Source organism: Falco punctatus, assembly GCF_963210335.1.
Source record: "Falco punctatus genome assembly, chromosome: 13".
Taxonomy (NCBI): Eukaryota; Metazoa; Chordata; class Aves; order Falconiformes; family Falconidae; genus Falco; species Falco punctatus.
Window position 1 is genome coordinate 28,978,993 of NC_137593.1, and position 13,769 is coordinate 28,992,761.

Below are 13,769 nucleotides of genomic sequence, written 5' to 3' on the forward strand. Positions count from 1 at the left end.
AGCACTCTGTGAACTTGCCTCCTCTTCTGCCCACAACTTCCTCACTCAGAGGCTTCTTTTTGCATGACTCAAGAGAACAGTGTTCTTTTCCCCATCCATTCTTTGTTTTCCATCCTTCCCAAGGCTAGCTCCCTTGATTAGAAGCCCTTTATTCTCAGAGAGTCAGCTTGGCCTAAACTTTGTGCACAGATTTTTTTAACGTAGAGCTAAACATTAAATCGGAGTTTGGTAATTTGGGAGTTTAGACAACATAATGGGCTCCCTCGACAGGAGCAGGCATACCTGTTTCTTAGCCACCTCCTCCCTTGCAGGGCCTGTGGCGCCTTACTCCCACGCGAGGGTCGAGGCTGGCTAGCCCCCTTGCTTTACCGTAGGCCACTGTAACGATAGTAAGTCCGCGTGGAAGCGCTGGACTCGCCTCAGCACTGCTGGTAAGACCCCGGCCCTCCCGACTAACGGAAACAGGCAGAAAAACCCCGCAGCTCGTCAGCCCGCCCGGGCGCCATTTGAGGAGGCGCTGCGGCGGCGGGGCGAGGCGGGGTGAACCCCGTTGCCACGGCAATTCCCGCCTCTCTGAAGCCGCTGAGGCGGCGGGGCGGGGCTCGCCGTGTAGCCACGGCAACTCCCGCCCCGCCCCGCCCCGCCCCGCCCCGCCTCCCCGGCGGCGGGCAGAGGAAGGGCGCGGGCGAGCGCCGCGCCTGCGCAGAGCGGGCGGGCCGGTGGCGTGCGTGTTGTTGTGCGGCGGCGGCAAGATGGCGGCGCACGGGGGCTCGGCGGCCTCCTCGGCGCTGAAGGGGTTAATCCAGCAGTTCACCGCCATCACGGGTGAGGCACACGGAAGCCGGGGCCCGCCGAGCTCGGCCGAGGCCGCCGTCGTCTGCGTGCTTAACGGGCGGCTCCCGTCCGGCCCCCGCCGCCGCATCAGGGGGTGGCCGCCCCGGCGGGCCGGGGGCGGGAGGAGCGGGCCGCGGCGTGGGGCGCCGCGCGGGATGCGGCGGAGTGGCGCCGGCGGGCGGCCCCGGGCGCGCTCTCCCCGGTCCCGGGAGGCCTCGCCGCCGCTGCCGCGGCCTCCCTCGGGGCGAGGTGCCCGGGCCTGTCAGCGGGCGCGCAGCGGGGCCCGGCCCGCCGCGGCGGCTGGTGCCTCAGGCCCGGCCCGGCCCCCGCCGTGCCTCCGGCCTGCACGTCGTGGGGTCCCCCTCGGTCTTAGCGGCGGCTTGGGGGCGCCTCCCGCTTGTCCCGGTGGGCCGAGCTTCCCGGCGGCGCGGGTGCGGGTGCGTGTCCTCCCCCCCGGCCGTGCGCGCTGCTCCGCCCCGCGACCCGTCTGACGGCCGGCAGGATAGCAGGGCCGGACCCTGAGTCCGCGTTTAAAAAAAAAGAGAAAATGATACCTTAAAAGTGTGGCCGACTTTCGGACAGTTTGGTTTGCTGCCGAAAATAGCAAGTCGCCTTTAAATTGAAGTTTGCGGCAGGTGGTAATTCCTGCTTTAGCTTGTGTACTTTGAGCGCTTGACCCACTTTTGTGTTTAATCTGCTTCGCTATAGTTCCCCCTTGCTTATGGCATTACGTATGAAATACCGAAGGCGTCTTTAATAAAACATTTTTGACTTTTTAGTTGATGTAAGTGGAGCTGCTTTTAGTTTGGTTGCTCTCAGCAGCTCGGTTTCTGGTGGTGTCCCTGTACTCAGGCTAGTAGGTACTCACATCCCGAACAGGGATGTGTGTAGTACCCTCTGAATGTCCCGTGGAACTGGGAAATTATTGATCGCTCGGCTGTCCTTAAAGAAGCCTTTTAGAGTAAACCCTCTGCATAAAAAGAAGCTACAGCCAATACGTTTCATTGTAGTATGTGCCTGTGTGTAGCTTGGGTTGTGTTCTCAGTAGTGCCTGAGATATTCACTAAAAAATGAGCAAGAACAGGCAGAACCATGCTAGTTTGCTCTTCCTGACAGCTTTTTGTGATTACACAGGTCGTTTATGCTAAATGTAAGAACACCCTCTTATGCTTCTACAAAGGAAAAAAAGGAACCTGCTGGGCTCCACCCATCCACTACCGAAGTAGTTTTGATGGTTTGTTCTTCCATTTTAATAGATTTTAAGGTTACGTCTAAAAGTGTAGAACTTGTTTTGCCGATACTGGCATGATTTGACAGGTGCTCAGATGCATGCATCCTTGGCAGTTTGTGTTAGCAGCTTTCAACTTTTGAGTTTTAAGTGAATGGAAATCATTCCTGTCTGTCGAGGAAAGCCTGAATGAGTGCTATACGGCAGTTTTGATTCAAGCATAGGTGATAGTGAGGAAGGAGGAGTAGTTCTTGATATACTTCTCTTACCGAGATGGCAGAATTGTGTTTTCTTTGGTGGTCTCATCCATAGAGAGATGCTCAGAGGTGCTTTGAGAACGTAGCTCCTGTGTGTCTTTACCAGTGAAATGATGGGATCTCTTTGAAATTTGCTTTTGAGTCTGAACAAATATTTAGTATTTTCTGTTTGCCAGTGCAAGCACTGAAAACATTCATATGGTGATGATGGCAGCTTCCCTAGGAGTGATGAATAATCAGTACAAGCACTTTATGTGCTGGTATCTCTTTATATAGAAGAGGGTTGAATATAATTTTTCTTCTGGTTCTTCTAAATGAATGAATTCACATGACTGTACAGCAAGGTTGTAGGTTGGTGTGCATATTCCAGATTAAACAGGTATTGTTTATTTGCTACAGCTGATGTTGAAATGAGATGAAAATGGTAAAGAGCAGTTTGTTTGAAGACTGCAATCTTGATGCTCTTGCATAATTTTTTGAGATGTCACTAGTTTTTATTTTGGGCTTTCTTCATCTCAGTTAAGGCCTTAAAATACAGCTGGCTGCCAACTGAGTACATTTGTCTTGTCAGGTTGGTTTCTTTGGAAAACCACTTCCCCCAGAGAGTTTGACATTCTCCAGGGTTTAGCGTAATCGTGCAGGTCATTTAGAACTGATTTATCTCGACAGTTTTCAAGGTGTATTCTCAGTTCAAACCAGAGCTTCTTGAGTCTTTCCCAGAAAATCTGAGAAATGTCCAAACGTGTTTTGCCCAAACTGATCTTATCTGTGACACTGATGCTGGGGAAAGTGTTTCCTTCATGTTGGTGACTTGCAGTGAACCCGGGAAGAATTACTACTGTTCCAAAAGCTACTGCCAAACTGGTTCAGCTGCATTTTGCCACTCTTCTCCTCTGTTGACCTTCCCATAGGAAAATAAACTCTTTGGCAGCCCACCACCTGTAGAGACAGATGCTGTAGGAAGTAGATGTGTAAAGGGTTGGCTGTAGGAGAGCTTCCATTGATGAGGGTCCTTCTGTTGATGGTACGATTTTTGAGGAGAATTGGGAGGTAGAGGCTGACAGAGGAAAGAGTAATGCTAAAAACTACTGTTTCATTCTGAGCATCAAGAGTAAGACTGGATTTAGTTACGTTTAGGAGAGATTTTAATAAATGTTGGCCATTATACAGATAACTATGTAGACATTTCTGCCTCCTGGCTTTCCCCGCCCCCCCACGTCTTATGTGAACTGAGCTTCTACTGGTTTGTTTTTGCCTTTTAGTACCATCAGTAAAACAGGGTATCTTTTCTTCCATCTCTAAATATCTGTTCTAAGTGGGTAAAAAAACTTTAGCAGCTGATTTAGTATTCTCCCTGTTAAAAAGGTTAAGATAGGATTTCATTTTTTTGCATACGCCTACTAGTATCTGGAAAAATGTACCAGGAGAAGGTCTGACCTCTAGGGAAAAAAAAAAAAAAAAAAAAAAAAAAACCCAAAAAAAAAAAACTTGCGAAAACCTCTTAGATGGCTTCCACTAAGTTTTCTCTTGATGGTGAGAAGTACCCCTGTGAGATATGTATGTTTGTCTCATTTCATAGTTGTACTTCAGAGATAAATGGCAACTGATGAACTTTTCTTTCTAGTTATTAGTGCTTTGAGAGAGAAAGCTTACCAGTCAGCTGTTCCTAGCGCTTCCAATCAAAATGCTTTCCAAAGAATGCTGTAATTTTTCTTTGGCATTACAGGTGCCAGTGAAAGCGTGGGAAAGCATATGCTTGAAGCATGCAACAATAATCTGGAGATGGCTGTCACCATGTTTCTGGATGGTGGAGGCATAGCAGAGGAGCCTAGCACCAGTTCGGCAGGGGTGTCTGCTGTTCGACCGCACACTGAGTATGTACCTGTGAACATGTCTGTATAAATGAGTATTCTGTCTTAAGAATTTGGTAGTGTAAGGCAGAATAAATAAGGCAATTATCACTTCTAACTTGCTGTCAACTCACTGTAACACATGTTTCTTTGATGATCTTGTTAAACTGATCTTCAATATTCTGGGTAAATAAGTGCTTACTATGTAAGTTGGTACGTAGACTAACAAAACTTACTCGCTTGCATGTACCTCAGAAGTTTTCCGTAGCTTGTACATAGCATTTTTATTTTGCAGACATAGCTCAAGACATTAAAGGGGAATCCAGTAGTAAGAGATTCTTTTAAATTGCTCCAGAAATACTGCTTTATGTTACTTTGTAGTTAGAGAATTCTGTTGTTCTAGTTCTTATTTAGTTCCATTTGTAAGGGTTTTACTGTGTTATTGTAAGTGTGACCAGATTTGGCACTGGAAAGGCCAGATGGTGTGCACTGGTATGCAGAGGAATAAACAACTACAAATCTACATCAATGTCTTACACGTCAGGTGCCAGTAAAGGGAAGAGTTGTTCCACTTGAGCACGGCAGAGTCCTTCACTGCTGCCTGTTAATGTGTCTGCTTGGGATAAAAGGAATATTTTGGTTGGAAGCCAGTTGGTGTAAGTCACATTCATTAAATGTTGTAAATTAAGCCTAGCCATGCTTTCTTCTTTATGAAAATCTTCCACTTCAGGAAAAAGATGGCTAACTTTAAAAGAGAATTCTTCCCACTTCTGAAGCTCATGTATAAATTTAAACAATTCTTTTAGTACTGACTTTTATAGTTGATGTCAAGTGCCTTCCTGCTTGAACCTTTGACAGGTAATGAAGTTAAAGCTGTGTATCTGTTGGTGTTGAAGTTCTTATTTGTAGACAACTTCTGGCACACCAGTGACTTAAGATTCAAGTTTTTATTGGAATACTTTCTTTTTTATACTTGACACCCTCCAGGTGCTGGTCAGCTTAGTGTTACTTCTAGGAAGAGAGAACAATAAATATGCAAATGCAAAATGGAGAATAACTAGCTTCACAACAGCAGTCAAAGATGTGGAGGTTAATAGCAAGGTTAGTGCATCTTGCTGGCATTATGAGTTACTTTTTGAAACTGCATGACCACGAGCCACAAACTGCACACTTTACAACTTTGAAGAGTCCGAGGGAAGAGGGCCCTTCAGGAGTAGTTCATAGGCAGGACACAGTGATGAATTTCCTTGGGTGAGCCTGTGCCCTCCTTTGCATAGATCTATGGGCCAGGTGGCCACCCTGAGTAAGTGATACTGTTTCAGAGCCCGTGTGATTTCCTTTCTTCTCCTAGTCCTAATTTCAGATTACCTGGCAGTTTCTGCAAGCCTAAGTGAGCTGTTGATACATCAGGGAGACCAGTTATGTAAGCAAGTAATTGCTTCAGGAATGGGGGGAAATGGATGTTTTGACCATCTTGTTTTCCTTGCTCTGAAAAAGAGAGGACTGTGAGTTTCAAGCGGAAGCAAAAAGTCTTCCAACAGAAGAAAGCTGGTAATAAGGAAGATAATGTTTTTTTTCTCTCTGTGTAAACAATCAGGGGAGGAGGATGGCAAGTGGATTAATTAGCAGCCTTTGCAAAGTTTTAGGAAACTATTCCAAGTTTTAAGAAATCTATTAAAGATGAAAAAAATGTTTAAACAGTAGATGGACAGAGCCTGGGATCAAGTCACCCAGGGGTTTGTGTAATCTTCTATCAAGACTTACAAAGGTCTTTCATGCCAGAACTTGACGCAGAATGTATTAAATCCTGCATCGTTGCTGTGAGTGGGAATAGATGGTCTCCTGAGGTCCCTTTTGACCCCAAGTCTGTTGATTCTTTGCAGTGTACAGCAGCATCCTTAACTGGTTCAAGTTGCAGGAGCCTTTGGAGCACAATGGGATGTGGCTTATGTAGTACTTCGAATATTATCATCTGTCTGATTATTTTTTTTTTCCATTCCAATTTCATAGGGATGAAGTACGAGCTCCAATTCCTCAAAAACAGGAAATTTTAGTAGAACCTGAGCCCTTGTTTGGAGGTAGGCTTGTGTTCTTACTTTGGTTTTTTGTTTTCTTTACCTTGAAATGAGCTAAATGACAAAAGAAAAACAGAACTTGCTGATAGGAAGAAAGCATTGTATGTATTTTTATTCTTGTTTTATTTCCCTGACGCAATTCTGCAGCCACGTAACATGATTGCTGACTTGGAAATAACAGCACTGTTATTGAAAACCTCACACATTAGAGATGCTACATTCCTAGTGGTACTAATTTGTTAACTCCCGTTTCATGCAACTGTGAGGCAACAGCCAATTAGCTATGTTGAGTATACATCTGCGTACAGGGGATTCAGAACCATGTGATACACTTCTGAGAGTGTTCAGGGTGGTGGGATAAAAGATTGAGCCTGAAGTGGTGAATGAAAATGAAGAGGACAAATGCGTGCTTCTCGGGGAAATGACAGATCAGAAAGACGGGGTGAACTGTATGATTACTCATAACTTTCTCCATTTCTCGTGTGGGAATTTAATTTGCTCTGTCAACTGCACCATGCAGCTAGTTTTCTTGTTTGTTTTCTGAAGCTGTTTATCACTTTGAAACTTTTTTTCTGTACGGGAACAGGTGATGGTAATGCTGTTTTTGTTTGGGTGCTCATCTAAAACACTGTTTAGTACTCACGTAATACACCAATGTTCTGAATCTCAAAACCTCAGTCAGAAAACTCTGCTGTAGGGGTTCTTTTACAGCAGCACAGGGGTGAAACTTCCGTAGCAGGACTGGATTACCTGGTCCATTATCCTCTCCTTTTGCACAGTGTCCATGTCTGTAAGGAGATGTAAGGCCCTCTTTACGCTTACTTCCTCCAGCCTTGTGATGGTCTGTCCTTCCTGTGTTGAGCAGGCCATTTCTGGCTGGCCGTGTGGCCTTTATCACGGCAAGTGGTTTGAGAGTCTTGTCCTTTTTATCAAGAAGGGACATGCAAGTGCTCATCTTTAAGGTGGCCTCATACCCATAGGAAATGCTTTTTGCTGTTGTTCGGTTCCTGTGATAGAAAGGAGAAGGAGGCCAAGCTTCAGGATTACTCTGGAACTGCTTTTCTCTTGATCCTTTTTTTTCAACATCAGAGAGGAGCTCTTTAGGCAGGATACATAGGCTGAGTGGTGGTTCTGGAGAAAAGTGCCCTGCTGAGGGGTCTCTGAAGGCCTGAAGTTCCTGTGGCCCAACAGAGTTTTTACAAAGGTCTGTGGACTCCTATGGGTTCAAGAATCTAAGAAGTGCAAGATTAAGATCTGATGACCCTGACGCTTTGTCCTGTTCTACCTACCGGTCACACTCTGATCTTGGATGCATTGTCACTGACCATCCAGCTGAAGCGATCTGTGGATCAGTGATAGCCTCCTGGCACTGTCTGATTCACCAGTGCTAATATGCTCACTAATGCCACTTCTTTTTATACCATGAAGCAGCCTGAAAAGCTCACTGAAACTGGAGGGATGCTTCACTTGGTCTTTTCAGCTCTAACCTCAAAGCAGGGGATGTGCTGGTGTCTGTTTTTAACGGTCATATTGAGGTGGTTATATGAACTTAGGTTTTCTTCCAGTTGAAGAGATGACCCTGTCTGTGCTCTGCCAGATACATGGGTCCCATCTCGCAGTACAAAGGATATCAGAAAAACATCTCTCCAGACTGCTGTGAACATCTTCACCAGCACTGTCAGGCTGTAACTAAGCCTGGGCAAGGGAAATGCTGCTTTTGCCGAAGTGGTCCTTCAGCTGCTATTCTCAGCTGTAGCCTGAGTCGCTCTGAAGTTGGCCTTAATGGGTTGTGTTTATGCCTAAGCATTTAGTGGTGAAAGAGCTGTTACTTCCTGGAGTTAGGCATTATTGACAGGCATGTTCCTCATTCAGGCCTGCTTTTTTTCCCCTGGTGATAGCCTGTGTCAGATACACTAATTCTTTCCTTCATACTCTGTACACCAAGAATGCAAGGAACAACTGTGTTCCATTCTTTATGCCCTTGTTGTGGCATAAGTTGAAAGATGCTGCACATGCTATGGGTGCAGAGCCAGAAAGGTCTCTAAAATTGAATTTTGGAGGTGCTTGCTTTGTGACCTGTGCATAGGTTGTGCTTTCTCACAGTCAATGGATTTTTCCTAACACAGGTTTCTGGTGGGTATATGTTAGCTTTATCTCACTTTGTTTTATTTGTTTATTATTTATTATGTCTTGTAACAATTAGGCTTTGAAAAGTTACATCTTAAAATTCTTCTGCTTTCAGTTAATAGTAGTGCAGCTGAGTAGTTGGAATGCAAAGCAGGACTGCCTGCCAGGATTTATTCCAAGTACAGGATTGTGCTGTACTTGAGTGGTACTTCCAGGTACTAATCCAGTTATCTGCCTGGGCTGCTGTCTTTGTGCAGCTGCAGATAATCTGGTCTGAAGATTTCCTTGCAGATAGTGATACTGGATCTAATGGAAGAATGTGGCTGTTGCCAGCCAAGCAGCTGGGACAGGATCTGGTTAAGAGATTGGAAAAGAACAGAAATGCCCTGTGGAAAAAACAAATGTGTTTCCTAACAAAGAAAATATTCTCCCATGGGGTTTAATCTTTGGAAGTTTTTCATCTAGTTGAAGGTCTTTGGTAAAAATCTTGACTGGAATTGTGACATGTTGATGCTGTGACAGCACTGCCACTACATACTTATGGGCCTTGGTGAGCCTGTCAGAAAGGGCTAACTGCTCCTGGGGTAAGATTTGCTGGAGGGAGAAAGTATTAGAAAGTGGGTCTTACAAACTGCCTATTTCCATCCTCCCACCCTGCAGCCCTTCCTAATTACCTTACTCCCGTATTATTCGTGCTTTGGGTACCTATTCTGTTTTCCCACACATGTTATGGAAAGTGTTAATATGTAATTATTTTAATTGTATATGTTTGAAATAATTCTTGAAATAATTATTTTTTTAAGCTCCTAAAAGACGCAGACCTGCGCGCTCAATATTTGATGGCTTTCGGGATTTTCAGACAGAAACCAGTAAGTTTCTACAGATCAGTGAGCTAGAGGTTCTGTTATTTATGGTTTTTTACTGCAAATAAGTTTGAACAATAGTTTCTGCTGTAAGCTAGGACAGCTTTCAGTGGTTGGTTTTTAAATTGCCTCCTGTGTAACAAAATCTTTTTTTAATAACATTAATAGGCTGTTCGTTGTTGCAGTGTCAGTACTGTTTGCTGATGTCTCTCCCATGTTTGTGGTACAGTTAAGGTTGTTAGTTTATTGTTTTGGGGTAGCTGGTGGGGGAGACTACTGAGTGATGGACATATAAAGCAGGTAGTGAGGATGCTGGTCCAAACACTGGCCTGTGTTACCCAAGTGAAACCTGCAGACAGTATATTCTGTCTGCTTTGGTATGGCAAATATTTTTATGATAACTCTCTCTCAAAAAAAAAAAAAAAAAAAACCAAAAACAAACCCAAACAACTTTGCCTGCTCTAGAAGGAATTGAAAAGGGGGAAGAATCTAAAACCCGTGTATAAATTAAGTTCATCCACTGAATTTTTCTTAGCTGGCCAGTGGTCATGCTGGCACTTGCATTAGATCTGAGTAGCCCTGAGGCTTCTGTCTTGCTCATCCACAAGGTTCTCATGAATTAATTGCTGTTTACCGCTATCTGTTCATATGCAGAATCTCCAAACCACAAAGTGCTGGCTGTTATTTAAGCCATTAAGTTTCATAGAATATGGTACTTTGACAGCAGAACGCCAGATATTGCCCAGCTGAGTTAGAGCTGTTGCACAGTTGTTACCGGTGATATTGCTGCAGTGTTTAAGAGGTCTAACCATGGACCAGGTTCCCATGTAGTTTGGTGCTGTTGGATGCCGAAGCGAAACTAAGTTATGTGTAATTACTTTCTTTGCCCTGACAGGTTTGTTCAGGGTTTTCCAGTAATAATGAACTGTTGGAGTACTAACGTCGCTGGCAGCTGTATAAATGAAAATACATCATTTACAGAATCATCATACCCTTAACTTTTTTTCTCATCCTCTCTACTCTGTTTTAAGACATTTAGAGATGCACAATATGCAAAAGCATTGTCAAGGCTTACAATGAAACTTTATCATGCTTTTTGGTAAAACTTCATAGATGAGTATCTCTGAAAAGTCCATATTATTTCCTGGCTCCTAGGCCTGCTCCACAGGGATGCTTTTTTCCCCTGTGGGGATCCAGTGTCTGCTCAAAAACCACTTGTATGCTATGGCCCATTGACAGCTCCTTTCAGTACTGGGAAGTTTTTGGTGGTGGGATAGTTACTGCCCATTTCAGCTGACACCTAATGTCAAAATACATTGTATCGCTGCATTTTTAGGTGAGCAGTTACTGTGATTTACCTTTATTGTATATAGTCATGGCTATGTAGGAAATATATTCTGTATTATTTTAAACGGAATTGATACCCCTAAAAGAAACATGCTCAAAGTACTTAGGGGTAAACAAGGCTGAAAACATGTTCACCTGAAAGAGACAGTGGTATCTTGAGCTGATTGTGGGAAGAGTGGATGTGTAATATAAACATCCAAAGATACTTCTCCATGTAAGCTAAGTCTCTTGGTTTTTTTGTTTTGGTTTTTTTGTTTTTGGTTTGTTTTTTTCTGTGGGATTGCCTTACAGTCAAGAAATAGAAACACTGGAATAGAAATATTCCAAGTAACAGTTATGATGCTACAGTCTATCTCAGTTTCCCCTTTAAAAGCATCACTGGGGACAAGTCACAGTGCGCTTTTTTTGCTTGTTTTCAAATACTGGCATGTGACTCCCTCTGCTGATACTCATGTTTAAAAGTGAAATAAATGCCCAGTGCTTGAGAAAGCTGGGGCAAGCAGGGTTCTTACCTTACGTAGCCGCTAGTCTTGTTCAGTGGGGTCTAACCTTGCAACTCTAGTGCTGGAGTTTTGTGTATGAGCATATAGCCAACAATAAATCCATCTTCTGAGTGCTTTGTCTAATTCAACTTCCTTTCCTCTTGGGGCTGTACAGTTCGACAGGAACAGGAGCTACGAAATGGAGGGGCAGTAGATAAGAAACTCACTACTCTAGCAGACCTCTTCAGGCCTCCCATTGATCTGATGCACAAAGGCAGCTTTGAAACGGTAAGTTTTGAAATTTTGGTGCAGTTCCTTATGTGATGACTGTGCACAGTGTGGAAGCCTTATGTTAGGCTATTGGCATGTGTGGATCTGTTGGTGGATGATCAGGAATTTACAAAAGACTGTATAGTGATAAATATTCAGTGGACTACATATGGAAATGTCGATGACGTATTGAAGGACTAACTAATGATAATAGACCACATTGTTTATGTTTAAATGTCAGTGTGGCAAATCACTCTTGGTGAAGGACTTTAGTGCGCAAGGGAGGCTGGTCAACATGGAAAAAAAAACGCATCCCTTGAAGTATCTCTGTAGAGCATGATACAGAAAAAGCTGAAGTAAGATTGCTTTTGATAGGTGAGCAAGGACTTTGCAAGGGGCGATATAGTTTGCAGCACAGCCCGGCTAAGCAGCTCAGGCAGACTTAACATTAACATGGCTAAGTGGTTTCTGATACCTGAGCTGGTAAAAATATTTGAGCGTGGCTTTGTCGTGAAGGCACAACTTTATCTTCAGTAGAGGTCTTGCTCTTGTATAAAAGCACACTGGTTGTCTTTTGCATCTGGTAGTGGTGCAAAAAGTATCCAGGAGATCGTCTGGCTGAGAAGGGGACTGTTAGCTTTAAATAATTTCAGGTGTCACCTTTCCTGTCTGTGTAGGCTTGTGTGGATCTAGCCATAAGTTGTTATGATATGGACCAGGGACTTAATGAATAATTAGATAATATGCAAATTGGTGTATGCATTTTTTGAGTCCAGAATTTCTAGATATTCTTCAGAAATTGCAGTTACTACTGAATTTCTACCTGGTCATCTTTAAGTAGCTGAGATTTATTATTATATGATGATGATTTAATGAGAATACAAGCTAATGATCAAATGGTGCAATACAGATGCTGAAAACAGTGATAGAGATATGACCGCATGAGCTGAACAAAAATATTATTTACATTTTTTTCACATTTGCCTCTACTGCCTTGCACAAATACTGGAGCGCTCCTGGAGAATTTTTGGAGGAACGCTGTGTGCCTTTATTGAGTCTCCAACTCTCATCCTGTTAGCCTCGTCTCTTTTTATGCTTCCTAAATCACTGGGGATCAGGTGCCATGTCACTAATTCCTGTATTCTGACAGTGCTCTCCGTATGTTTAATTTTCTAGCAAAATTCCAGGTTTGAAAGGGTGCTGACAGAGAATACCTGTCTCTGCCTTGTAATTTGGTGCAATGGAAGGAGATGAGCAGGCTGAAGTAGCTGTTGCTGAGGCATCCCTGCCGTGTGATACGCGGTTCAGGGTTTACTTCAAACAAGGCTGCATTAGGTCCTCCAGCTAATGATGCCTACGGGGCCTGTGGTTCAGAGCTGATCGTGAATCCAGCGAATGAGTGGTTCAAGGCAACAGTAAAGGGAATTCACATGAGAGCAGCCAGTGCTGCTCCAGACTGGAATGTATAGTCATATAGCAAGTGCCCTCTGCCCTTGGTGGTAGAACTTGAGGTGTGTGCTAGTTTTTCCTTGGGTCTTGCTGAAAACATACCAAGACTTCAGCAGTGTTGATTGTAGCATCTGCCACAGTCAAAAGTAGTTTCAGAGGTTGAAGTAACTGATTGATAGATTTGGTTTTCCTAAAGTCTCTGCAGTCTTATTCAGTCTTGCAAATTGAAAAAAAAAAAAAGTGTACGTGCATGTGTGTGTATATACACACACCTTGTCGTGTTCTTTTCAGTAACTCAAAGGCATTTATACTTTCTGATATTGGTGTTCACCTTTTTGTGTTCTTGTACAGTTCATTGTCCCATGGGATACCCTTAATTTCAAACCAATGCTCCTGAACTTCACTGCAATAATAATCTTTAGCTTCTCAATTATTTGCTCCTCACTCTTCCATTTTACCTTTTATGACTGCTGCTTTAATGCTTCACACTGGGACAGTGTCGGGTCTCCTGTGAATCCAGTGACCAGAGTCTCTTGAAATTCACCTCTGGCAAGCTGCTCTTAGCTTCTTCCTTATCTGTACACTTAGATAAACGTGTATAAACTATATAATAAGTCAGAGATGTTTATCACATTCCAAAGTACCAAGGAGTAAGTACTGTCGTTTTGATGCTCTTGTAGTTTAATGTTAACCTGAGTGGGGGTTTCTTAGTATTGTTTGGTGTATTCTAACCTCTGGAGGGGGGTGCAGGAACATTCTTCCAGCGTGATGCCATGCACGTTTATCATAGAATCATTCAGGATTTATGACTTTACTCAAACTTAGCCGGAGTGGTGCCATCTTGTCTTACTAAGGTTTTCATGTATCTTTGTTGCTTATCTCTTGTGGCTCCTCTTCGAGTACTCTTAAGGTTGATTTTGATAGTAAGTAAATTGTTGTCTTTCGTTTTCCCAAAGAAACCTCATTTTTCTTCAATTACAAAGAGAC

General features: G+C 43.7%; 1 protein-coding gene across 2 annotated transcripts in view; it reads left to right on the forward strand.

Moving 5' to 3' along the window:
* The first annotated feature begins 672 nt into the window (after positions 1–672).
* UBXN7 (UBX domain protein 7) overlaps positions 673–13,769 on the forward strand; it is a 28,067-nt gene continuing 14,970 nt past the window's right edge. For both annotated transcript variants that reach the window (XM_080410419.1, XM_080410420.1), the window contains exons 1-5: positions 673–825; positions 4,046–4,193; positions 6,180–6,247; positions 9,175–9,240; positions 11,239–11,351. In XM_080410419.1, the coding sequence (XP_080266545.1) occupies positions 753–825; positions 4,046–4,193; positions 6,180–6,247; positions 9,175–9,240; positions 11,239–11,351 (468 nt within the window). In that variant the 5' untranslated portion in view covers positions 673–752. The remainder of the gene's footprint in view (positions 826–4,045; positions 4,194–6,179; positions 6,248–9,174; positions 9,241–11,238; positions 11,352–13,769) is intronic.